The sequence below is a fragment of the Ctenocephalides felis genome, unplaced genomic scaffold, assembly GCF_003426905.1.
Source record: "Ctenocephalides felis isolate EL2017-DRISC unplaced genomic scaffold, ASM342690v1 CF-g0.4_SCAFFOLD_01886, whole genome shotgun sequence".
NCBI lineage: Eukaryota > Metazoa > Arthropoda > Insecta > Siphonaptera > Pulicidae > Ctenocephalides > Ctenocephalides felis.
The window spans coordinates 24,260,429-24,286,254 of NW_020538040.1; the positions used below are offsets into that span (position 1 = coordinate 24,260,429).

Sequence of the window (25,826 nt, forward strand, 5' to 3'; positions counted from 1 at the left end):
TATGTATTGTGGACGTTATTCATAATAAATTAAAAGTGCATGTTTGCAATGTATTGAATAAACCAAATATTAAAAAACGAATTTACAATAGTTTGCCAGAAATAAATTATTCATGGTAAAATTAAATATTGTACAAACAACGATATAACTATTATAAATAAAAAAATTATGAAAATTATGAATTAGATCACAAATTAGGTTTTGTGCAAAATATTGTATTATAAAACTAATATAAATAACATTTGTTTGTACTATTTATTTTTTTTAATTTTAAATTTTATAGAGTTCAATCAAAATCTATACGAATTGCGTTTGCCTTACGTAAAATCAATAAGAAATCAATATATTAATTTAAGTTATTTATAAGTACCGATTGCTGCAGAATCTTGAAACCTAATATTGAATCTATTGCAGATTATTCAATACTGTACAGATTTCCAATAGTGATAGTTCAAATAGTCGGCCTCGCTTTGAAATGCAAGGAGTCTAAATGAATTATTGAATTATTGAACAATTATTGAAAACTTTTTGTTTTTGAAATCAATACAGCTGTCGGCGGCGCAAGATAAAATTTTCTTCTATGCTCACATCACAAAATAACCCTTGCTTATGCATTATTTTTGTGTGTTTTTTTTTTCAATCAAAATAAGAGTTAACCTTCGTTTGTTATATATTAACCTAATCTTGTATCAAAAGTCAAAATTTAAATCTGATAACTTATTGTATTTTTTCTAGTTTTGAAATTATTTGATATTATTTTGTTACAGACAGCCATGAATCCGAAACGAAATCAGATGCAAGGCAGGCTCCGAATGCTAGTTCTGATTTGAGCGACTATGAATATTGTAAACCATATCTAGACATAACTTTGATTGATCTTATTTTATTTTATTTGCAAGTTAAACTATCTAAGTTATTAATTTATGTATGTGGACGTTATTAATAAATTAAAAGTGCATTTTGCAATGTATTGAATAACCAAATATTAAAAAACGAATTTACAATAGTTTGCCAGAAATAAATTATTCATGGTAAAATTAATATTGTACAAACAACGATATAACTATTATAAATAAAAAATTATGAAAATTATGAATTAGATCACAATTAGGTTTTGTGCAAAATATTGTATTATAAAACTAATATAAATAACATTTGTTTGTACTATTTATTTTGCTATGTATTATTTTTTAAATTTTTATAGAGTTCAATCAAAATCTATACGATTGCGTTTGCCTTACGTAAAATCAATAAGAAATCAATATATTATTTAAGTTATTTATAAGTACCGAATTGCTGCAGAATCTTGAAACCTAATATTGAATCTATTGCAGATTATTCAATACTGTACAGATTTCCAATAGTGATAGTTCAAATAGTCGGCCTCGCTTTGAATATGCAAGGAGTCTAAACTTTAATGAATTATTATTATTGAACAACTTTTTGTTTTTTGAAATCAATACAGCTGTCGGCGCAAGATAAAATTCTTCTATGCTCACATAAATGAACACATATAAACTATATATACTCACCGGAGTATCAGCCCTAGATAAATTTCCTAGATAAATAAGGTATCCAGCTTTGTTCAGAAGATATTAAGGAGCAAAAGCATGTTTTCTTCGTGTGCCCACGTTCTAGTGCGCCACAGCGCAACGAGATATTGTGGAGAACATTTTTACTTACATATTTATGGGAGATGACATTCAACACAACCAACAAATATAGACAAGAATATGTATATTTACGTATACAACCAACATACGTATATGGATCGAGTTTCTCTTGGTGGCAAAACTGCATTATATTCACAAAGGCCAGTTTATTTATAACCTAATTATAAAATCATGATTTTATAAAGATAAAAGAGGCATATATGATAAATATCATATAATTATATTAAAAATAATCGTTATAAACAGATTTAGAAATTAAAATAAAAATAATTAACAACATTGACATGAATCGCACCAGCTTTTAAAGTAATCTTTTTCTTGATCCTCCTTTATGAATTCCTCTCGTTTCCTTCTTACTTCCTCATAATCTGCTTCGTAATTTGATTTTACCGCAGTTTCTAATGTCATCTTTTCTTCATCGGTCAAACGATCCATTACGGACAGTATTTGTTTATCAGTTAATTTATCAATATCAAAACCGACCATTTTGTTATACCTCCGTAAATAGTCGCGTTTTCTACTCGGAGATGAAGGCGCATCTTCTGGCTTCATGAATTCTTCCATATTTGGTTGATAGTGGATATGTTCGCTGAAATCTTCAAAATCTGCAAATTGTTTATCGACTCCAACATCTAAATCTTCACCAGTTTCCATAAGTTCCGTTAACACGTCCTTTTTGATTCTGGATCTTCCTTCCTGAACAAATAGGATACCTTGTTGATTTTTAGGTTGTTGTCCGAATCGATGAAATTTACCCGAAAAGAAATCTGCACTTCGTTTGGGCTTATCTCTTAAAATGCGGCCAAATAATTTCTTGTCCTCGAATTGTGAACGATAACAGCAATATTACCCGTAACAATAACATTATAAAAAAATCGTAAAAATATTTTCAAATTCAAATTTCAGTTTAAAAAAATGAATAAAATTATTCCAGGGCCTATTGTTTGGGAACAACACCCGCGCTTACTAAGTTCAGTTTATTATGTTCAGTTTAGATGTAAAAATACTATCAAATGTTTATGTTTAGTTACTACTGTGATACGTCAGTATTGTTGATAAATTATGATTTTCTGTATGTTGGAGTTTAATATTTGTTTATAATCTTCCTTAAAAATTGCTCTCAAATGCATTGCTCTTGAACAATATGCACTGAATAGCTTATTCAAATTCTGATTTAGTATATAAATTTCACAGATTTCTATAATCATACTACATTTTGGGGAAAGACAATATGTAAAAGTTATAAAATAAAGTGATGGAGACTGCGTACGATTGCCAGGGTACGGTAGGGCAGTCGTTATAAAACAGCAAACTATACTGATTTTGGCATAGATTCCAAAGCGAGGAAAATTTTAGTATGTTTAGAAAAAGAAAAGCAAAGGAAAATTCAACATAAGAGAAAACTAGTAGTGTATGCCATCGTGCCTTAAGGGTTATATACGGTTAGAAGGCCGAAAAAAAGCGATTTTTTGAGATTTTTTTCTGTAAAAACTATTCAATCTATTGAAACAAAAATTTATACGCATATAAAGGCATATTTTAATTAGTTTTAAAAATAATTGCGAGCAAAAATATTTATTTAAAATAAAACAGTTACAGCTAATTTCCGGAAGCACCTCTTGAAAAACAAGTTTTGCGGTGACCACTCTATCTCTGTACTAAATCATCTGAAATTAAAAAACCAAAGAGATTTCATTAAAGTAATGATAAATCTAGTGATTAATCGAAGGAATGTGCATAATAATATTTTTTGACAAAATGGTGGCTTCTTTACAAAAAATGTTTTTTTGCGAAATTTTGACTTTAAATTGTTTATAAAAATAAAAGTATATATCGGATCAGAAAAATCTTCCATTCCATATATTTAAGAAGCTCGTGCTAAAATTTGAGACTAGTGGGATCAGTCGTTTTGGAGTTATGTTGGTCTCCGACTTTGGAAACACTATTTCGAGAAAAATGCGTTTAAAGTTTGGAAAGAAAATTACATGGAATAGAAATTTTTTCCTTGAGGCAAATTGCTATAACTTTCCGTACCAAAAATTATTTTTTTTAAAAAAAGATTAATTTTTTTTAAAACTTTGATTTGAATTTTTTTAAATTTGATTTTGGAGAATTTTGAAAATGTTGAACTTTTTTCAAAGCAATCACGCTGCTTTAGTTTGTGACGATTCACAACTGTCTCAAACACGCATTTTTTTTATCTATGCTCAAACACATTCTTATCATATTCTTCTTCATATCTCTTCTTCATATCTCATATTCTTATCATATTCTTATCATAGATAAATGCACTCTTCTTTTATCTATGGATAAATGATGCTTATTATGTTCAATGCATTTGAAACAGTTTTGGTTTTCGCGCCACCTGTACAATGTAAAAGTGTCGTAGTCTGGTAACACTTTTCTAGTCGGTTCTACTGTTCTACTCTTCCTGGCTGCGGTGCAACCTGTCATCTTTGTTTTAATGATAATTATTGCTGTGTTTATATAGCGTTTCGGAGCTAGTGAAGTTATTATTTACTTCGGTTTATTTAATTCCGCTGGTGCCTGAAAACTCTGACAAATGGCCGAGTATTTGGCTTCGATTTTTGGAACAGAGAAAGACAAGTAAGAAAATTTTGATGCGGCATATACAATAACGTATTCTGATATTATTTTTGTTTTTCAGAGTAAACTGCTCGTTTTATTTTAAAATCGGAGCTTGTAGACATGGAGATCGATGCTCTAGAATCCACAATAAGCCTACCTTCTCTCAAACTTGCTTGCTGCAGAACCTCTATGTGAATCCTCAAAATTCTGCCAAATCTGCCGATGGAAGTCATTGTATGTACATTTCATTACATTTATTAATACAGTGGTACCCCGGCTTTCGAGTGACCTGACGTACGAGTGTTTCGAGATACGGGCCGCCAAACGTGCGATTCGTTTCTTTGTCGTACGAGCAATATTTGAGATATGAGCTTTGAGCGAGTAAAATAGAAGTTTTTTTTAGAAAATGCGTTAATGGCGAAACGAAAATATGAAATTCAAGTCAGTTGTAACAGCGATTTGCCTATCATAGAAATATTTTAGCTGTTTTATAATAGTTAATGACTATGTTTTTTGAAATAAAACTTGAAAAATATGAGGATGGCAATGATGTACGAGTGTAACACATTGTAAATATGTACTGTTGTCAACAGAAAGAGTTGATAAAATGTATAACTCCAGCCAAAGGACCTTGAAATAATTTAGAAACTGCTCTGATTGGTAAAAAGTTAATGGATAAAAATCACCTCAAAAAAGTTGCAAAAGTTTCAGCGTTGAAGTAGTTCAATAAAACATGTCTAATTTCATTTTGCAATATCATGAATGGTGAAAAAATAATGCGCTTTGGATAGTTTTTTTTTTTAAACAACGATGATTTATTTCATTTTTCATATATTAATTTATATTTTTGCAGAATTTGAATTTCAGCTTCATAAATAATTGTTTTATCTTGAAAATTTATGTTTATTATTGAAAAACTTAACAAAAACAATAGAGCTGGGACAAATTAATGGGAATGTATTTGGGAAAACTTGTTTTGAGATACAAGTGATTTGCCATGCGAGCATGGGTATGGAACCAATTATGTTGTTATGTTGGGGTACCACTGTATATATTTTCTTATTTTTGTAATCTTATTTTTATGTTTGTTATCCTATTATTTTAGTGGTAGCCAATGTTTCTGACGAAGAGATGCAAGAGCATTATGACAACTTCTTTGAAGATGTGTTTGTTGAGTGTGAGGACAAGTATGGAGAAATCGAGGAAATGAATGTTTGTGATAATTTAGGTGATCATTTAGTTGGAAATGTCTACATAAAGGTATTTTGGTTTACTGTTAAGCCTAATTTAGTTTATTGCTTTAAATACCTGTTTTTTTTTTTAAAGTATGTTCATTATCAACATTAATAATTCATATTGACGAAAAACTTTCTGGGTCTGTTTCATATGCATTATCAAATCAAATGTTAGATCAAGTACTTTTCATTTGCCTTATTTTAACCAGACGTTTTTTATGAATTTGAATATATTTTGGGTAATTTTTAATTTAAATTACCAGAGAAAAAAAAAAGAGCTCTCTAGCAGTTTTGTTCATACTAGAGATTTGCTTATCATATCTGATCGGTTAAGATATATGACTGCGCTTCAGAGAGGAGTCATATCCGCTTAACAACTCCATGACTTCAACAAATTTGAAACCTAATACTCGACACACTTGTGTTTTATAGTGTGTAGTTCATAAATCTAAGGATTTACGAAGTGTTTGAAAAATTACTATTTTATGCATTTCAATATTCATACAAATCTCAAACTATATATGCCGAAATTGAGGCAATAAAAATGTTGAAATATCAGGGTAATTCTTTTGCTTCAAAGGGTCAACTTGGCAACTAGGCAACCAGATAATTTATGAATAAATAAATCTCAATAAAGTAAATTAAATAAAATTTACCATTAATTGTTGCATTGTAAAAATATGTCGAACGATCGAATCAATGGCTTATATTTTTTGTAGTGATGACAAAAAAACGGAATTGATTGAATATTTTTATATTTATTCGAAAATAATGCTATAAATTTCATGTATGAAATAAGAACAAATTTTTATTAATACATGTATAATATTTTTAACAAAATAATACTTCACATTCTCCGATTATTTTCTTTTCGAAAATTAGTTGTAGGTACATATGTCAGGTAGTTCAATCAGCATACTATTACTTTTACACTATTATAAAATCGTAATAGTGCAAAAGTAATAGTATAACACTAAATTTTTCTCTGCTGGTTTGAAGGAGGTCATTTACGTACAAGGATTATCATATACAGAATGCAGAATACAAAATTGCATTATTTTGGAACACTTTATTTCTAGAAAGACATAACATTTTCTGTGAGACCACAAAGTAGCTTCTTCTTTCGACGCAAATCTTTATATTAGTAAAAAAAAAAACTGAAGCAAATGTCTATACATGTTAACAGATTTAGTACCAGTTTAGGGAAGTCATGACAAAATCTTCGATACAACTCCGCTCAGATTTACTCCGAGGAAGGAGTTATATCGGAATGATTTACCCATCTCTAGTTCATACAATGAGTTGTTCATGAATTTTTTAAATAGTTCATATAATTGATTCTTGTTGCTGAACACAGTAGCATGATATAGCCTTACTTACTAACAATAATATTTTTTTAAATCTTTTGTGTTGTTTCAGTAAGCATAGATAGATAAACAAGTATAAAAGTTAGTAAGGAACAATACTCTTTTTAAAGTAATTATATACAGTAGAAGTTTCTTATTCGCGGGGAATACGTTCCGTGAAAATTCCGTGAAAAAAGAATTTGCAAATGGCAGGATGGCATTTTATATGGAATTGTAGGGGATATGTTCCAAGGCAACACAATAAAGAAAAATAAATATTGTTGAAAACTATTATTTAATATGCAATATTTTATGTATAACAGATCCCATATTAAAATAAGTCAATTTATAAAAGTTTTATATTAATGTTAGATAACTAATTTTAATATGAGGTCTTTTATACTTAAAACAAATATCATTTTTAATTATAGTTTTTGTACATTTTGATTAATTTTGTTGAAGCTAAGGCAATGATTTGAAGAACTTTGTAATATTGTTTTGCTTCTTTAAGGGATTAGGGGTACTTGGAGGCACGAAAAAATGAGAATTTTCAAAAAAAAATTTTGTTATTAAACGATGTTTTTTTACAAAAATATTAATACGGCATTATTATACAATGTTTTGACTTGAAGTAACAAAAATTTTAGAAAAGAATAATAAATATTCCCAAAGTTATAGCTATTTTTGTTGACCCTGTTTCAAAAAACGGTCCTGGCAGTGACCATCATAACTCCTTAGAGATTCATCTAAAATCAATCAAATAAAAAAATAGTTTTATAAATAGATAATCCTGGGCCTGATTGAAGGTTTTCTTTTTTTTGCAAAAAGTAACAAAATGGCAGCATCAGGAAAAAAATCTAGATTTTTGGGTAAAAAATCAACAGTTAATTGGTCCTAAAATATTGAAATTTTTGAAAAAAATAAAAATCCTTTGATCAGGCCCGAGTTTATTATGTATTCTAAAAGCTACAGTGGTCACCGGTTCAAAAAACATAGTTTTGAGAAAAACGCGTTTAAAGTTTCACATTGGATTTACGTACAGAAATTCGAATTATTGAATTACTTAAACCGAGTCATCTATTTCTGGGCCATATAATAGTTCATCAGTCATTGTGCAAGTTTCCAAAATTTGTATTTGCTGTTGCCTATGAAGCATTCTGGCCTCCCGAGTGCTCTCATTGGCGCGCTGATCTGCCACTTTCACACGTGCGGCATCCAATTTTTCAGCATACTAATAGGAATTATACCCACAATTAGGTCCTAGGGTATCCATAATCAATCATAATGATTATGTATATGCAATCAGCAATTTGTACGATAGTAGAACTAGTATTCACGGTTTCTAGGCATATTTTTTACACTAGTTGGTTGAAGCTCTTAATTTTTTCTGATTATGGATTCAATCTTGAACTACACATCTTGAAAGTAAATTATTATTGCTGAGATCGTCGTAAATCGGTTTAAAAGCTTTTAAAACATCAGGAGGTGAGGGAGAATAATCTTGAGTATAAGTATCGAGCTCTCCACTTGCGTCAGCGCGCTGGTAAGAGTTCAATAACTCAAAAAGTAATCATCGGATCAACTTGAAATTTTCAGAGAACATTTTCAAGATATTACACTTAATGAAAATGCAAAAAAATAAAAATCGATTTTTCAAAAATTCCAAGTACCCCTAACCCCTTAATTCAAACTGATACTCAGTCACATCAGTAATTTGCTTCTTAAAATAACACTTTACATATATAGATCAATGCCCATATAGAAATCGCACAGTTCATTTTTAATTCTTCACTAAGATTTTGCAAATTAAATGTCTATGCTTTTAGAAGCAATTGAAGTGAATTGCTCTTCTTCAATGGGCTGGGAATGTAGATTTCATGTCGATTTGAGTCCAATTTTACTATTGTATATTTTAAATTTTATTCATTGTGTAATAAATAAGGTTATTTTCATTCCATTAGTTTACATTCTCAAAAACACCGATAGCGGCGAAGGCAGCTTATGTCAAAGATTTCTTTATTAGTTCAAAATGAAGGCAAAGAATTTTGGGTTCGATACATATAAATTTTTAGCGGCGAATATAGAAATTGGGTCACAAGTTTTTTGTGATAAACAAATAGCGAAAACGCGTATATAGGAAGCGCGAATAAGGAACTTCTACTGTACTTGTTTTAGACCATTTTGAAGTAAATTGCTCATCATGCAAGCATTTATTTTTATCTGTAGTACAAATTGCATCATATATTTTGTAGTTTAAAAGAGAAGAAGATGCTGAACGAGCCGCTGCTGATTTAAACAACCGATGGTTTGGTGGAAGACCTGTTTACTCTGAATTGTCACCTGTAACTGATTTCCGAGAAGCTTGTTGCCGTCAATATGAGATGGGCGAATGTACTCGATCTGGTTTCTGCAACTTCATGCACTTAAAACCAATTTCAAGGGAATTGAGACGGTAACATTTACGTTTTATTTTAACTATTTGCAAATTGACTGTTATAGTTCTAATGAATATGGTAAAATTTTACTCATATTTGAATCGACTTTTAGCTACTTGTATTCACGGCGCAAGAGCTCATCTCGTAGATCACGCTCCCGTTCACGAGATCGTGGAAGTAGACGTCGTTCTCGATCGCGTGATAGGCGCGACTCCAGGTCCCGCGACCGAGACCGTAATTCACGTAAAGATTCTCAAGGTGGTGATCCAAGGAGTGGACGATCTGGAAGATATTAACGGTAAAAAAATAGCCTCTGTACAAGAATGTGACTATAAACTAGATCAATCCAAAGTAGTATTTTTTTAGTTGAGGTTATTGCAAGAAAAATATGTTTTGTAAGATATTTGAAGTTTCTCACTTAATTTATATAAATAAAATGATGTTTTACTAAGTGATTTAAGAATTTTTGAGAAAAGACATCAAACTGTTGGAAAATCCATTTTTAATCATTCTTTAATTTTGTGGTCTTTTACTCAACAACATGTTTTATTACATGTTTATCTATTTAATTAGCTTCATCGCGTTTATTTTTTGTCAAGGTCAATATATTTATATATTATGTATATATATTAATGGTATAATTATTTATATATCTTTTTTATAAAAACAAGAAACTGTTACACTGATAAGGCAGATAAGGATTTGTAGTAAATAGCTCAATACAACACTCAATGTACCATTTCTCAACACTCTTTTTTTTTTCAGATTGGTGAAGTTAATTGATAACTTTTTTCTATGAAGAGATCGAAGTTGATTTTACTTACATTGCCACCAATTTCTTTTTAATATTTACTGCATATAACTTTAGTAATCAAATTAATTTTAAGATTTAATTTCTATTGTTTAATTTTTGTCTTTTATATGTTTAAAGTAAAAAAGCCAAAGCCAAAAATGAATTTCATTTTTTGTTTTATTCTTTACTGAGTGGCATCAACCTTCTCAAAATGTTACTAGAATGAAGATTGATTTATAATCTATTTAGTCTTGGGTTTTTTCACTTGGCTGTCCCTATGAGGGGACAAGGTAAGTCTAGCATATCACTCGGCACTAGACAGTTGTGTGCACAATGACTCAGTTCATATTGAAGCGTCGAATAGAATAGATCAAGGATGAGCAACCAGCGGGCTTTGGGCTCAATGCAGTTTTTTGAATATTTTTCTGCAGCCTGCCGAGCTTTTCCAAAGTAAAATTTTATTCATTTCATCACATTCCCATCAATAAATTAATTATAATTTATTTTTTTCTTGTTGCATTAATTTGATATAATTACTTATTTCAAATATTGTATGTTTGTATTATCAAAATTTACTATTAGATATTTACAAAGTATTTTTTACCTTTTTTTTTTATTATGTAATCTCTTTCTAAATACGGTTTTCTGATTTGTAATTCATTTCTTTGAAATAACAAAATTGTCAACGATAATTAATTACAACATTGAAATCAATCTACTATTCCACATATTTTGAAATTGCTTTAAACACAACTGCAAAAAATAAATTTAGATATTATTTTAGTAAATGTATGCTCTTCATTGCACTGCATACACAATATCAAGTTCACAGCAGGTACGTTTCCATAAAAAGCAGCACACAGGTTTACTGGTAGATTGGTTTTTGAATCAGTCCCGAACTGTGAGTGTTAAATAAGATTATTGTCTTTTAAAATAAAGACACTGAAATTATGCCTGCAGTTTATTTGATAACATCTTTGCTTTATTAGTATTTTCATAGTGATGTTTTACTTTTGGGTAAACCATTAATTACTCATAAAATATAAATGTTTTCTCTGAATAATTATTGGTAAATGATAATGAAATTTCAGCAAACTTCTACGCTGCTCTCGAAAGTTCATAATTTTTCTGTGGCACTGTAGTAGTAGTCACAAATGATCCCAGAGACGATCTGACTCCACATCATATCTTTATACAAGCATTGTATTTTTATAATTAATTAAATTATTAACAGTGATTGAACAAATCATTTTCCATTTATTACATTTATGAAATTGAGTTTATATATAAAACTATGATATGTAGTATCTAACATTTATTTACTTAATATATAAAATTAAATTTACAGACCTTATAAAGTGTTCATTTATAATATGTAGCTTATAATTATGTTTTATTTATTTTACAATAATGATTTCACAGCATAAACCAGCCAAATTGAAACAATTTATAAAATCATTTACTTCAATAACTTAGTAATATCCTTATTTTGTTTTCCCAATGCAAGATCGGCATGTTCTGTTTTAGAAGAAATTTGGTCCAGAAGATCATTTTGGTAATCTATTTCATCGCCAAGCCCTCTTGCTAAACCTTTCAAACGATTAATGTTGCCAGACATTTCTTCTAAGTTTGCTTCTAAGATAGCATTCATATGTTTGCTGCCACTTTGCTGAATCCTTGTTTCTAAAAAAAAGCATAGATGTTTCAAGTTATATAATGTGATGACCTGTATTACAAGGATTGAACAATTCTTTGATTTGATCAAGGTTTAAGATGATAGTTATGTATTTATTTTATTATGGTTTCATTTCAATTTTATAATTACATTCGTGCTATATTTACTAACAAAATATTGTACTGCTGGCTTGTAAAATCCATTATTTACATGAGCACAGGTTTGACAAAATAAATTTTGCAATCTAATCAGTTAATATTTTTATACATATTTTGAATAAATAAAGGTGACCATTTGTAAACTTACAATCTATAAAAATTTTTGTCTCAAAGCAAAATAAAACTATTACATGATAATTGAAAAAGGAAAGAATTACCAGCAGGTATGCTTTGAGTATTGTGCAAGTTTGGTGAAGAGTGTACATCCAAATTTAATTTTTTAGTTTCAGAAGTTATGTCAGATAAACTACTCTTCATGCTAGCATTTGCAGTAGCCCCTCTTTCATCCTTCTGTCCGGACAGATAGTTTTTTAAACTTCCAAAAACTGATTTAATACCATTTATATGCTTTTGACTAAATCTCAATGTAGTATTAATTTCATCTAGACGTTTGCTAGAGTTTTCGAGTTGTTCTCTTTGCCTTATTAACTCTTCTGCAGTAGCAATTCCAATTTGTTCAGAGTCCCTTAACAAAGCTATACTACGACTAGAGCTCGCAATAGTTCTTTCTTCAATAGCTTTCTTTTGATCAATGAGCTTTTGTCTATCGTTTTGTACACCACATTCTGAATTATAATTCAAATTGGAGTTGTATTGCTGATATGATCCATTTACCCTGTGGTAGCCATTGCTCGCAGAGGGGACACGCGAATTTTTAAGAAACGCCTCATCGTCGACATCCTCAAATAAATTATTTGTATCTGACAAATACTTATGACTTGACATTTTTCCTTTGCGAAACAGAAAGAAAACAGTCACAATAAACTTTCAATTGGTTTATAGAAAACTACACGACATTGTCGTACTTTCAAGCTGTCAATTTATTCTATAACTTCACGTTTGTTTGTGTGACAAAAATAATAAATTAAATCATTCTTAATTGATAATAAATAAAAAAGCAAGGCTATACGTGTATTCAATTCACTTCTAATTTTTAAACTGCGTTTAAATTATAAATTATGTACTATGAATTTTGTGTCAACTCACAATCAGTGCGAGGCTAGTTGTCAAAAAAAAGTAACGAACGTCAAACGTCAAATCGCTTTTGATAAGAACAACATGGGATGAGTCATGCGTTGATGAAAGAGATTATTAAAATTATGGTTTTATATATTTAATCATACTTTTAGCTTTTGTTTCACTCATTAGTAATTGTGCTGATAGTTTTATAGTTTTATAAACAGGTATGTAAAGTAAAGTGTAATAAGTAATGTAAAAACATTAGTATCAATTTTGTTATGGTTCACTTTTGCAAAAAATTCTGAGGATATTTATGTATATATTTTTTCTGTTGTACTCACTATTAAGGTGAAATATGTCTTTGAGATCTAATATCTTGTACTTAATATTTGCATTTCATAAGAGCAACAATGAGGTATTTCAAGTTTTAATCATTATTTGTTTTTTGTGTAAATACATGTTTGTGTAATTATGTACAATGTTATTCACTATATTTTATATAATACTTAGCAATTGACATAATATTTTCACATCCCAGTCAGGCAGGGATGCCTGGTATAGGAGATAACGAAAAAAAATTACACTTACATATACATATATATCCATTTCATTCTATATTATAAGTTTTATTTATCCCTGCATTTAGTCAGCTATCTATTAATATCTTTTATCTTCAATTTCTTTATAATATTTCTTTTGAAATTATTACCATTACTAATCATCTTTATATTGCTCGGAGGTTGTCTATAAATTTTTGTTCCATTTTGTTTTTTCTATTGTGTTCAATGTGAAATTGTTTGTGTTGCCTTCTGTAATGTTTATGTATATATATTTATATTATAAACTTATAATAAACAGTATAAATTCTTAAGGATATTCATATTGAAAAAGGCAGTATTACAATAGTCATGAAATATTTTATCAGGAATTTAACATCAGCATTGAAATCTATTAGTTATATTTACAAATTAAGGAAATCTATCATTCAATTACAATTTTACTTTTATACCTTCACATAAATACATACTTCATATATGATGTTTTTCCTAGACGTTTAATATAACATTCCTAATACGAGCCAAAATATGAAAAAATGGTAATGAGTAGCATTAGATTATTCATGTAAAATGTTACTGTTTATTTAAATAATAAATAATTTAATATTCATATGCCTTATTGTTTCATATGTTGATAAATGTTATAATAATGTGTTGTAGAATTTAAAATTTTCATTTAAATCTCTAGCAAAATGGCAGAATCTTCTATCGAAATTCCATCTGCCCCAGCATGGCTTTCTAAATTGGAAACTAGACGTGAAATATTGAGCAAAGCCAAAATAGGTCATGAAACAGGAGCTGGTGCTTCTTGTAATGTATGTGGTATGTGGAAAATTAATCACTTGTTAAATTGTAGTATTTATAATCAATAATTAAAAACATTTTACATGAATAACATTATTATACACAGATAATTAATTTTTCATACTGGTCACCTAATTCAAATGTAACTTAATTAATATCAAATGTGCAAAATTTATTATAACAATATTTGTGCTTATGATAGCTCAATATTTTATTTGTATGCATGCGTCCGGATGGTGTAGAGTTGTTACATGGAATTGTTTCAGGACTATCATGGGTACTGTCATGGTTATTAAGTTCATACTTATAGTATGTACTTGAATTTGTATTTTTCAGTTTGTCATTTAATATTCAATTTTCTAGGGAAAGATTGTCCTGGGTTGGATTTACACTTTTGGAGAAAATTATGTAGGAATTGTAAATGCCGAAAGGATCAACATGATGTGCCAGATGAAGATTTGTCTGGATGGGCTCAATTCGAAATTCTTGGTGCTATACGTTCAAAACCTGCCTGTGAGTAATACATATTTATTTATTATATATATATATATATATATATATATATATATATATAATTATACACTGACTAGATTTCTTTTAATTATTATGATTTTATATGATCTGCTGGCATTAAGTTTGGCCTATTGAAATATTTCAACACTTTTTGTTCTATAATATAAAATTATGTAGATCAAATTATTTATAATAAATAGCTCACTACAGAATTTTAATTTATCAATATTGAGGTTGAAAATGAATTGCAAGTAATATATTTCATTTATGAATTTCAAATAGATCTCAAGATAAAGGCATTGGAAAACCAGGCTGTACACTTAGACTGGGTGCCTCCAAATATATCTTCAGAAATGGTAACAGCATAAATCGAATATGTATCAACAAGATTGTTAAAATAAGGTTTAAATCATATAAATATAAATTCTATTACAGGCTATTGATTATATGAATCAATTGGGCAAAGATAACATTCCAATCACAGGTTCTGCTGCTGCTCTTCACAGAAAACAACAACTTGAGTATCAAGTGCCTCCACATGATTTAGATCCCAATCTTTGTCACAATCTTACAAATACTGAGAAGATATTATTTGAAGAACATGTTGCGAAAGTAATGTCTAATTCTGGCCAAGGTTATGTTACACGCCTAGGTTTACAAAAAGCATCTAAAATCCATATTGTAAACCATGAAATTAAACAAATACCACAAAATAGTTTGGAAAAAGAAAATATACAAAATATGCCTTTTATCGAAAGTATTAAAAATGACAAAATTCTTCAACAAGTTTTGTGTTCAGAGTTAGTCAAAGGCGTGCGATATGATGTTCACAAAGATGATCTTATAAATAAAAATACTTCAAAAAGTTATAAACAAGAAACATGTTTAAACAGTCCCGATTTTATCAACAGCCCATTTCTTTGTGAGGTCACAAAAGATAAGCTTATACCAATGAAAATCAATTCAGAATCAATTCGGAGTGCTGTTTTACATGGCTGGTATTATGACAAGTTATTTGAAGATTTAGATAGTAATAAATTAGACTACTCAAATGATTTACTATTACATCCCATAAAAGCATTCAGAGCAGAGTACTTACAAAACGATGCATTTAAAACCGACACAGATAATTTTGCTATCATTTCAAGTAGAGATATTTTGACTTCATCTACAAATGTAACAACAAATCCTGAATATATAGAGAAACAAACGGATAATCACAATGATGATACAATACCAATATTTTCTGAAAATAATGATCATCCACCTAAAATTAACTATTCAAATCACCCATTCTTATCCAAGATTGAGAATGGTTTAGCAGCTAATATATCACAATCCATTAAACCTTCTTCATTAAATTTAAGTAAACCCTTGCAAATCGTGGATAATAAATGTATTGAAAAATTAATAGATTTAAATGAATTTGAGGAACTGCATATTTCCTCGCGAGAAGATACACCTTCAATATTATGTCAGCGTTGCACATTACAAATTCATTCTAACGAAATAGTAGTGCAAACAGAAAAAAATGGAAAACAAGTTGCTTGGCATCCAAAATGTTTTGTTTGCTTTTCATGTAATGAACTGTTGGCTGATTTAGTTTATTTTTTGCATAAAGGTAATATATATTGTGCTAGAGATTTTGCTGCCATTTTAAAAATACCTCGTTGCAAGGCTTGTGATGAATTGATATTTACAAAAGAGTATACAGTTGCGGAAAATGCAAGTTTTCATGTCAGACACTTCTGTTGCTTTCATTGTGATACTCCATTGGCTGACCAGAATTATGTGAGTGATGACAAATCCGGTCAACCAGTTTGTTTACCTTGTTATGAGAATTATCAGGCTGAAAAATGTCAGTCTTGTCAAAAACCAATTGCTGCAAATGAGCAAGGGGTTGCATGGTCATCGCTTCACTGGCATACATACTGCTTCAATTGTGCTGGAAGAAATTGTAACAAATCTCTGCTAGGAGGAAGATTCATGGTAAAGAACAGTATTCCTTTGTGTAGTCCACAGTGCTTTGCCAGTTTGAATAATTAAGAATAAGTGCCATTATTTAACAAGGAAGAGAGAGATAATAAAGAGCATCAGTTTATTTCAATATTAATGAAATGAAATGCATATTTTCATTGCTGATTATTACAGCCCTACAAATGATCACAAAATCTTATGTAGATGCAATATAGCATGGGAAAGGATTGTTTTGTTAATGTAAAAAGATCAGTTTTTGAGATTAAAGTCATTGTTTTTATAAAGTAAATTAAAACCACAAATTTTCTATGTTATTCACTTAACATATTTCGTTTTTCAATGCATTTATCAGTATTTTTTTATAAATTTTATATATTTTTTAAACCTAATTATATACCTAATTATCTTTTATACCTAAGAAGTAAAAATTTTGTATACTATGCTCGTCTTTTATTTCCTATTAATTTACTATTAATCTTTTATTTATTTGTTATTAAATATTAATATTAAGGAATTTAATTGCATATGAAAAAATGGAAGGAGTACAAATTAATTATTATTTGTATACAGAATGCCATAACAAATATTTGCTATTAAGGTTTTAAAATGTGCAAAAAATATTTAAAAGCAGCATTAGGCACTTTCTTCTCTATCACACATATAACAAATAATATTTACTTATTTTGATAGACATCGGAATTTTATACTTCAGGCAAATGTTTGTATGTATTGATAATTTAATTTTCCATAGATAAAAATAATTGTGATATAAATAACATTTCATACATAATATATACAGAAAATTCAAATAATTAAATTATATTATAATTAATTTTATTATGCAATAAACACTTAACTGATATTATAATTTATTTAACGGTCTACAAAATAATGTACAATATTTTGTTAAAATATATTTACAAAAAAAACTATTCATTTATTCATTTTTTTATCACCAATTTGACTTTTTCGGTTTGTGTTCGAAGATAATATTTTGGAAACCGCTGCATCCCGCTTTTGCGACAGCTCCACAGGTTGGAAATCACTGACTTGGTGTATGATGAAGTTTGCATTGACAGGATAGTTAAATATACCCTTCTTTTATCTATGGTTAAATAGAAAGTTTCTTGTTTTTTTTTTAGAAATATTTTTACCAGTTTGATTTCTTTATTATCCTCAAAATTTGTAGTTTTTATTCAAAATTGTATGTGCTTATAATTCTTAACATTATTTCGTCGATGTTTATTATTTTAGTTTTGAAAATCGTGCTCAAATTCGTTGTTACTATGTTGGCAAATCAGATAACCTCAGCCGCGTTAAAATTGTAGGTTTCACTTTGCAGTCTGAACAACGTCGCTCCAGAGTCTTACGAAAGTCGGCCATTATTACTGTTTTGTGGTGACAATATTCCTAAAAGCTGAGTTCAATCAAACTTGATCAATTGTTCCAAGACGTTTTAGACATAAAAAATTACTGTGTTGTTATTATAAAAGTTCGGTCCAATGGCTGAGACCGATAAATTAAACATTGATAGCATAATCTCACGTCTCTTAGAAGGTAGAAATGTGTTTATATCTGGCTCTCGTTTAAGTAAACTGTCAATGGCCGCCTTTTGCCAACGCCCGATAAAAAATACTTTTCGAGAGTTTTGTTTTAATATTAATGTGTCAATCAATGCAGTTTTGGTAATAATGATGTTGTATGTTTAATTTCAGTTCGAGGTGCTCGGCCAGGTAAAAATGTTCAATTGTCAGAAGGTGAAATTCGAGGGCTCTGTCTAAAATCTCGGGAAATATTTTTATCACAACCAATCTTACTGGAACTGGAAGCACCATTAAAAATATGCGGTAATTACATTTGTATTGGTGTCAAAATGAAAAAAAATCTGTCAAATGCTTATCACTTATGTATTTCATTATTTGACATGTTGGCTTACACTTGATTATTTCTTATTTGTTGCTCCAAAGATTTATAATGATATATAACTGTGGAAATTCAATTTGTGCAATTGATTTCAGGTGATATTCACGGTCAATATTACGACTTGTTGAGACTTTTCGAGTATGGGGGATTTCCACCAGAATCAAATTATTTATTTCTGGGTGATTATGTTGATCGTGGTAAACAGTCTTTAGAAACAATTTGCTTATTGTTAGCATATAAAATTAAGTATCCAGAAAACTTTTTCTTGCTCAGAGGTAACCACGAATGTGCAAGCATCAATAGGATTTATGGGTATGTTTACATGCTTTTAAATAAAATCTAGTATTTACATTGACATGAATGTTTGCTTGCAGTTTTTATGATGAATGTAAACGACGCTACAACATAAAATTATGGAAAACCTTCACAGACTGCTTTAACTGCCTGCCTGTTGCTGCAATTGTGGATGAGAAAATCTTCTGTTGTCATGGTAAGCAATTGTGATTGTATTTCACATGTTACGTTGTTTTTAATATCATTACTTGGATATAATGTAACTTCAAAATTATATATAACTTTTACTTTTTTTGAGAATTTAGAATTTTTGCAAAAAAAGAAAATGTGTATATATAATAGTTTATTAAGTGGTAGAAGTTTAATTGGAATTTGCTTTAAGATATCAATATGATATAAAATTATTTTTAGGGGGATTGTCACCTGACTTACAGTCTATGGAACAAATCAGAAGAATAATGAGGCCGACAGATGTACCTGATCAAGGCTTGCTGTGCGATCTACTATGGTCAGATCCCGACAAGGACACCATGGGCTGGGGTGAAAATGATCGTGGTGTTAGTTTTACATTTGGAGCAGAGGTATGTAATTTAATCTACAGTAATAGTAACACAATATGGTAAATTTTGCCAGTTTATTTTACAAGGTAGCTTTTTTTCAATCTTGCATTCTAAATTATGATTATTTTCGTATTGCATTCTGCAATAGTCATAATTTCTTATTAGTATAACAATTGAAACTCACATTTCATAGCACTTGTGGGTCTTTTTAGTTTGATAAGTGAGTTCATCACAGATAATTAAAATAAAAACTACATTGTTAAATATGTTGGATAGGTACATATTTTGATGCAGGATATTCTTGAGAACAATAGTGCAGGCCTCAAAAATATTCCAGAACATTTATATGCATATGATGTACTAAATATTAACTAGAACATCTATTGCCAAATTTATTATAAACAATACAAATGTTACACTATATGCAATTTGTAGGGCTCTAACTTAATAACATGATGTCCAAATCTTTATTCAATAGTTTATCGCATTACACTGAAATGTTTATCAGTTTTGTCACAATTATTTGCATAGGTGCACTGGTTTTTAATCTTGATATCCCAATATCATTATATTGTTGCCAGTGTGTATTAGTAGTATGTAATGTATTTATCTGAATATTTCATGCTAGATTAACTGTTGTATTTACATGAAATTCATATTTTTAGGTAGTTGGGAAGTTTTTACACAAGCATGATTTTGATCTGATATGTAGGGCACATCAAGTTGTTGAAGATGGTTATGAATTTTTTGCTAAGAGGCAGTTGGTAACCTTATTCAGTGCACCAAATTATTGTGGTGAATTTGACAATGCGGGTTAGTATAATATTTTCTATTTGTCATAGACACATAAATAACGAATTTAATTTTATATACTATTTATACAATTTATTTTATATACTATTTATTTCATAATTAATTCTCTGAAAATCATTTTAGGAGCTATGATGTCTGTAGACGAGACACTTATGTGTTCCTTCCAGATATTGAAACCTGCTGATAAAAGGAAATTCCAATATGGAGGCCTGAATGCAGGCCGGCCTGTGACTCCCCCGAGGGGAGCCAATAACAAGAATAAAAAGAAGTAATAAACACCCAAACTGTCACTATTTGTCTAATTTAACTTTCATTAAAAACAACAACAAATATTAACTTGAATCTGTAGGGCATATTAAAGACGATTCTCTATGCACAAACAAAAATTCTTTAAAACAAAATTAGGAAGTTAGGCTGAGTTTACAGAGTTTAACTTTATCAAGTTAGCAAGTTTGCCATTCAGGTTTAACTACTTATAAAGTATCACACTCTCTTGTTGCTTTTTTTCTTGTGTTGTTGCATTATGAGAAGTATATCTCTCTTTAAGTTACATTTGTATTTCTGTACACCATGGAAACAGTGTTCTGTTATTAATTTTTCAACACTCGTGGTGTTGACAAATATTTTTATTAAAATACAGGTTTTATATATAAATGCACTTTTACAGATACAAATATATACATGTACATGGGTGCAATGTTTTGTTTGTGCATACATACATGTATGTATTTTATTCGGTTTATTTTATTTAATTCAATTATTTTACCATTTAAAACAATTTTCATAATTCAAGATACTTTGCTCAACTATTATCATTTTCTTGTTTTAGCAAGTATTATTCCGATTATTAACAATTTTTATTTTATTTTTTTTTGTCTTGCATTAATTTATGATGCAGTTTGTGTTTTAACACAAATTGTGAACAATTTTTTTTTATTTTAGGGGGGACTGATAATTTTACATTATAAGCCACCATTTGTATCGGAATCGAGCTTCCTCCACAAGCACATTTTCATTTATGTTAACTAATTCATTAATTTATGAGTTCACATGTATGTAGTACTTTCATTTCCATTAAACTTTTTAGTTTTATATAAAACTTCTATTGGCATGAGATTTTAGAATATCGTAATTCTAATTTACATTCAAATTGTTATTTTAGCTGATTAAATTAGATTTTTAAACATGTACATGTTTTCAATAAAGCAAAATGTTATATTTATTTCTCAAAATAAAATTCATATAAAACATGTCATTGTTTATCTTTACAAAAATGGTGCAATGATTGCACCTTCTAAAACGAAGGTCATGTCATAATTCTTTTGTCGGTATAATATCAACAATGTTAAATTTGTATAATTCTATGAACATCTGAATACAACAAAGATATCTGTTGGAAATGTGTCAGACAAGATTGCTTCCAGAGTTTTGTGTTTTTTTCATCATGCTATTGAAGCATCAATTTATGTTAAGTAATGGAATAATTGACAGAATATGACGTTTTAACTTGATAAATATACTCCGTTTTGTAGTGTGTTACAATTAAAAAGCTTTTATACGCGCGTTGGTACATTTTTATAGTGGTAGTATGTTATCGATTAAAATTGCGGGTTTAACATAATCTCTAGGTAAAGACAGTTTGTATTCAGATTTTCAATCATATTGTTGAAATGTTTATTTGCAGCCAAATAGTTGAAATAAAAAGCAATAAATAACTATTTATTATATACATTTCGGCACTGTATGTGTGTCTACATTCAGTACGTTAACAAATTCAAACTACGAAAAAAACAAAAAATAAATTTTAAAGATATTGTTTAATAAAAAAACAATCCAATGAAATAAATAATAAACTAAAAGTTAAATAAAATTATGTGGTAATTTTGGTTTTGATTTGAAAATTGGTTATTTATAAATTTGGAAAAGCGTTATTGTGTTAGATAACAATATATTTGTCATTGCAGCGGAATGACCTTGTTACTTGATAAAACGCCGGTTCATTTGTAATGATCGATTTTCAGATTAACAACAGCTTTTTAATCATCAATTACTATGTCGATATGGTTCATTATGTGATTTAACACTGCGATTTTGACCAATTAGTAAATTACCTTGGGCTTTGGAATAAAAATGTGTTGCGGAAATGTATTGTACTTTGAATAAATAAACTAGTATTTTGCTGAAGCATCTGTGCATAAAATACCACTTAAGTCAATGTAGCAATTATGTCTTAGAGGTATTATTTTGTTAGGAAATTTTATTATAACACATATAAAATTGTGCAAATAATAATCCATCTAAGGAAGAACGTGTATCATCGTACGAGCACCCACAAGAAGTACAAAAGTAATCAATCAGAAAAATGTTTTATTTATCTTTACGTTTTTCATCAACTAAAGAACTACAACTTAAGAATTAATTTAAACGATTTTGATTGAATTTATGTTTTTTTTTTATATTTTTCGATTTGATTGTAAATGTGTTATTACATAATGGTAATATATTATTATTCGGTATGTTTGTTATATTATTGCAATTCTAATGAAATCTTGATTGTAATGCAAAATTTAGGTTCAAATAAACGATTGTTAAAATCCATTCTGTATTGGATATATTATATTCTCATATTGCTTAGAACTTGGTTCTACTGGTTCGTTCATATCAGGTTCTCCTACATAACTGAAGAACTTCATATTCACCACATCCACATGCTTGTTTATCCATGGCCGGTAATCTCCGAACAAATGTCTGTATCGCGATTTTAGTTAGAGCCCCTGTCGCCTGTTGCGCTTATTTTCGTTTTGATCGAATAAGACATCTACGTTAAGGTATGTCACACCACGTCTATTATGGCATTCAAGTTTGTGGTAATCATCTTCTTCTTTTATCTAAAGGTGCATCCACACCTAACGAACGAACATGTCGAACAAGAAAATACAAAGAAGAACGAACAGAAACACGAACAAACGCGAATAATTCCAAACAAACGCCCCAAAGCAGTGAGGGCTTGAATCTTTTTGTTCGAGGATGTACCGTGAAACGTCAGATTTATTATTTAAAGTGGCGGGAAAGAGCAAAATTAATTAAAGTCATCAAATTTACAAAATTTGTCAATAACAGCAATATCTTATAATAAAGACAACATAAACTAATGCAGGACTGCACATTTTAACATCAAAAAAAAAATATTTGTCTACATTCGTGGTAGCGTCACACTGCACATACGAGTTCAAACATGAACGAACAATTCCCTTTGATGTACCGACAAGTTGCGGAACATTGCTCGCCATGTTTGTTTATGTTTGTTCGTGATCGTTGTGGCGTCCACTCTATGCTGTTGCCGTTCGTTCTGGTACGTTTATTTATGTTCGTTCGTTAGGTGTGGATGCACCTTAAGTAGTATGGTAGCATAGATAAAAGAAGAGTATGTATGGTAGTAAATTAATCATAAACATACTCTTCTGTTATCTATGGTGGTAATATGTGACATTTCGCCTATTTCGCCTATCTATGGCCTTACTATTAAAGTGACATTTTCTCTACGGCTGTCAGATTGACAACATTTAAATACTTATATGGGCTTTTTTAAAAATGTTATTCGCTTTGTTACAATAAAATATCAAATTCATATAGATAGGTTGAACTATATACAACGCCAAATGAGTTATAACAATTTTATGCAATAATGTAATAATCAATTTGAAACGATAAATATGTTACAACTGTTGTATAAAAATAGAGTAAAATAGAGTAAAATGACTAACGATAGAATAAATTTATTCCCTAAGAAATCAGAATGCAGTTATGTTTCATGCTATTGGTAACGAATCAATTTAAAATGCAACACAATATTCCGATTGCTTATTATTTAAATAATTGGTTTCAGTGAGGAAAATGTTTGGATGCTTTGTGATAAAGTGGGCAAAGAAAACGTGGAAGAGTTGAGTAGGTGCTACGCAGTTTTCGTATCGAATGAAGGACGAACGGTTCCGTTATGGCGACAAAAGGCAGGTCATGGAGATGACCATATTGTTATGTGGGTAAATATTTTTGTTTCAACCTGGCGAATTATTTTTAATTAAATCCCAGCACATCAGGCCACCAACTGTAATAATATTATCATACGACATTTTTATTCAAAGTGGAATATGTAGGATAGTTGTAATTAATCTTGTACCCCTGACAAACAAATGGTTCTTCAGACAATATTTATATTGACATGTATTTCGATATGGTTTATAGTTTTCATAATTGTCTGAAATTTCTCATCTATTGTTAACTATCCACTGTAGTTACATATACAGGGTTGTTGTATATAGAGTTAAAAAATAAAAACTGATTTTAGATTTTGAAATATGATAAATGATGCAACAAACTACATACTTTTATTTTTTATTTTGTTCATATATTCATTTTATTTTGTGGCTTTGATTTGATTCTTTAATTACAAACAGTTTATATTACTTTTGTATACTTTCTGGTATGAATTTGCTGAATATAGTGTCGACACATGTAATACAGTGTCGAAATGTACCGATTAAAAAATACAAGTGTATATCAATTTTATTTTGATGTATGTATATATTAGTTAGGTTTACATTTGCGCATTACAAAAATAAAAAAAATGTATAAATGCTTTTTTAAAAATTTGTTTTAAATCCCTACACATACAATTTTTTATTCATATAACGCTCGATCTTAAAACCTAACTAATGTATATTATATCAGCATCAAATTTAAGATATTTTATATACTTATATAAGAAACATTAAAATAATCAGTTTTTTATATAATTTATTTATAATTTTTATCATTATATATTATAACCTATTCATTTGTAATTTTTATTATATTATTTTTGTTTGTTCATCTTCTAATCAAGATCATTTTTATGAAGATGGTTGTACTATTACTTCTTGGATTCTCTGTTTGATATAAATCAAAGTCTCAATTAACTAATATAACTAAAAACTAAAATTAAGTCTCCTTTTTTCTCAAAAAATGTTTATTTAATTTTTTATTTATAAATATTTTTTGTTTTTGATTTAAGTTTTTGTTTACAGGACTATCATGTGTTTTTTATACACTCTACTCCAGCACAGTGTCTCGTATTTGATTTAGATTCCCAGTTACCATTTCCCACTCATTTTCATAAATATGTGACGGAAACGTTTCGATCAGATTTGGCATTGAATCCAGAACACCATAGATTTTTTCGTGTCATACCAGCTGATCAGTTTATAAGTAGTTTTGCATCTGATCGCAGGCACATGTTGAGACCAGATGGCACTTGGCTTAAACCACCTCCTTTGTATGAGTGCATTTCTTGTAAAGGTTTGTTTTATATCTCTGTTTGTATAAACAATAAATTTATTTAGTTTTTTTTAATGGCATTAAGTAATCTTTTTATTAAGTTTTTATTTGCATGTGAAAAAAGTGGTTAAAAAGTATTTAGATGATA

The 25,826-nt window shown here is 29.1% G+C and overlaps 5 protein-coding genes across 6 annotated transcripts in view; 4 read left to right on the forward strand and 1 right to left on the reverse strand.

The window, feature by feature from the left end:
- The first annotated feature begins 4,096 nt into the window (after nt 1-4,096).
- LOC113377553 (splicing factor U2af 38 kDa subunit-like) lies at nt 4,097-10,220 on the forward strand. Its single transcript, XM_026617913.1, has 6 exons — nt 4,097-4,280; nt 4,342-4,496; nt 5,368-5,522; nt 9,096-9,295; nt 9,391-9,576; nt 10,044-10,220. The coding sequence occupies exons 1-5, from the start codon at nt 4,237-4,239 to the stop codon at nt 9,572-9,574; spliced, it is 738 nt and encodes a 245-aa protein (XP_026473698.1). The 5' UTR covers nt 4,097-4,236; the 3' UTR covers nt 9,575-9,576; nt 10,044-10,220.
- Nucleotides 10,221-11,425: 1,205 nt separating this feature from the next.
- LOC113378159 (synaptosomal-associated protein 29-like) lies at nt 11,426-12,891 on the reverse strand. Its single transcript, XM_026618684.1, has 2 exons — nt 12,123-12,891; nt 11,426-11,754 (listed from the first exon to the last, which is right to left on the reverse strand). Exons 1-2 carry the CDS (start codon nt 12,688-12,690, stop codon nt 11,531-11,533), a joined length of 792 nt encoding a protein of 263 aa, XP_026474469.1. The 5' UTR covers nt 12,691-12,891; the 3' UTR covers nt 11,426-11,530.
- Nucleotides 12,892-13,010: 119 nt separating this feature from the next.
- On the forward strand, nt 13,011-17,068 carry LOC113378154 (testin-like). The gene is made up of 5 exons (XM_026618679.1): nt 13,011-13,148; nt 14,170-14,303; nt 14,649-14,798; nt 15,081-15,154; nt 15,234-17,068. Exons 2-5 carry the CDS (start codon nt 14,174-14,176, stop codon nt 16,842-16,844), a joined length of 1,965 nt encoding a protein of 654 aa, XP_026474464.1. The 5' UTR covers nt 13,011-13,148; nt 14,170-14,173; the 3' UTR covers nt 16,845-17,068.
- An 829-nt stretch (nt 17,069-17,897) lies between these two features.
- On the forward strand, nt 17,898-21,569 carry LOC113378157 (serine/threonine-protein phosphatase alpha-2 isoform). Of its 2 annotated transcripts, none has more exons than XM_026618680.1 (8): nt 17,898-18,365; nt 18,491-18,622; nt 18,794-19,010; nt 19,073-19,188; nt 19,404-19,573; nt 20,218-20,365; nt 20,489-20,633; nt 21,308-21,569. In XM_026618680.1, exons 1-8 carry the CDS (start codon nt 18,278-18,280, stop codon nt 21,315-21,317), a joined length of 1,026 nt encoding a protein of 341 aa, XP_026474465.1. In that variant the 5' UTR covers nt 17,898-18,277; the 3' UTR covers nt 21,318-21,569. The 2 variants fall into 2 exon arrangements, with proteins under 2 accessions (XP_026474465.1, XP_026474466.1); XM_026618681.1 differs by having other exon boundaries at nt 17,903-18,332.
- A 2,318-nt stretch (nt 21,570-23,887) lies between these two features.
- The window catches only part of LOC113374784 (protein N-terminal glutamine amidohydrolase-like), a 4,222-nt gene continuing 2,283 nt past the window's right edge, over nt 23,888-25,826 (forward strand). Inside the window, exons 1-3 of the mRNA XM_026614751.1 lie at nt 23,888-24,185; nt 24,252-24,405; nt 25,429-25,699. Of these exons, the coding sequence (XP_026470536.1) occupies nt 24,121-24,185; nt 24,252-24,405; nt 25,429-25,699 (490 nt within the window). The 5' untranslated portion in view covers nt 23,888-24,120. The remainder of the gene's footprint in view (nt 24,186-24,251; nt 24,406-25,428; nt 25,700-25,826) is intronic.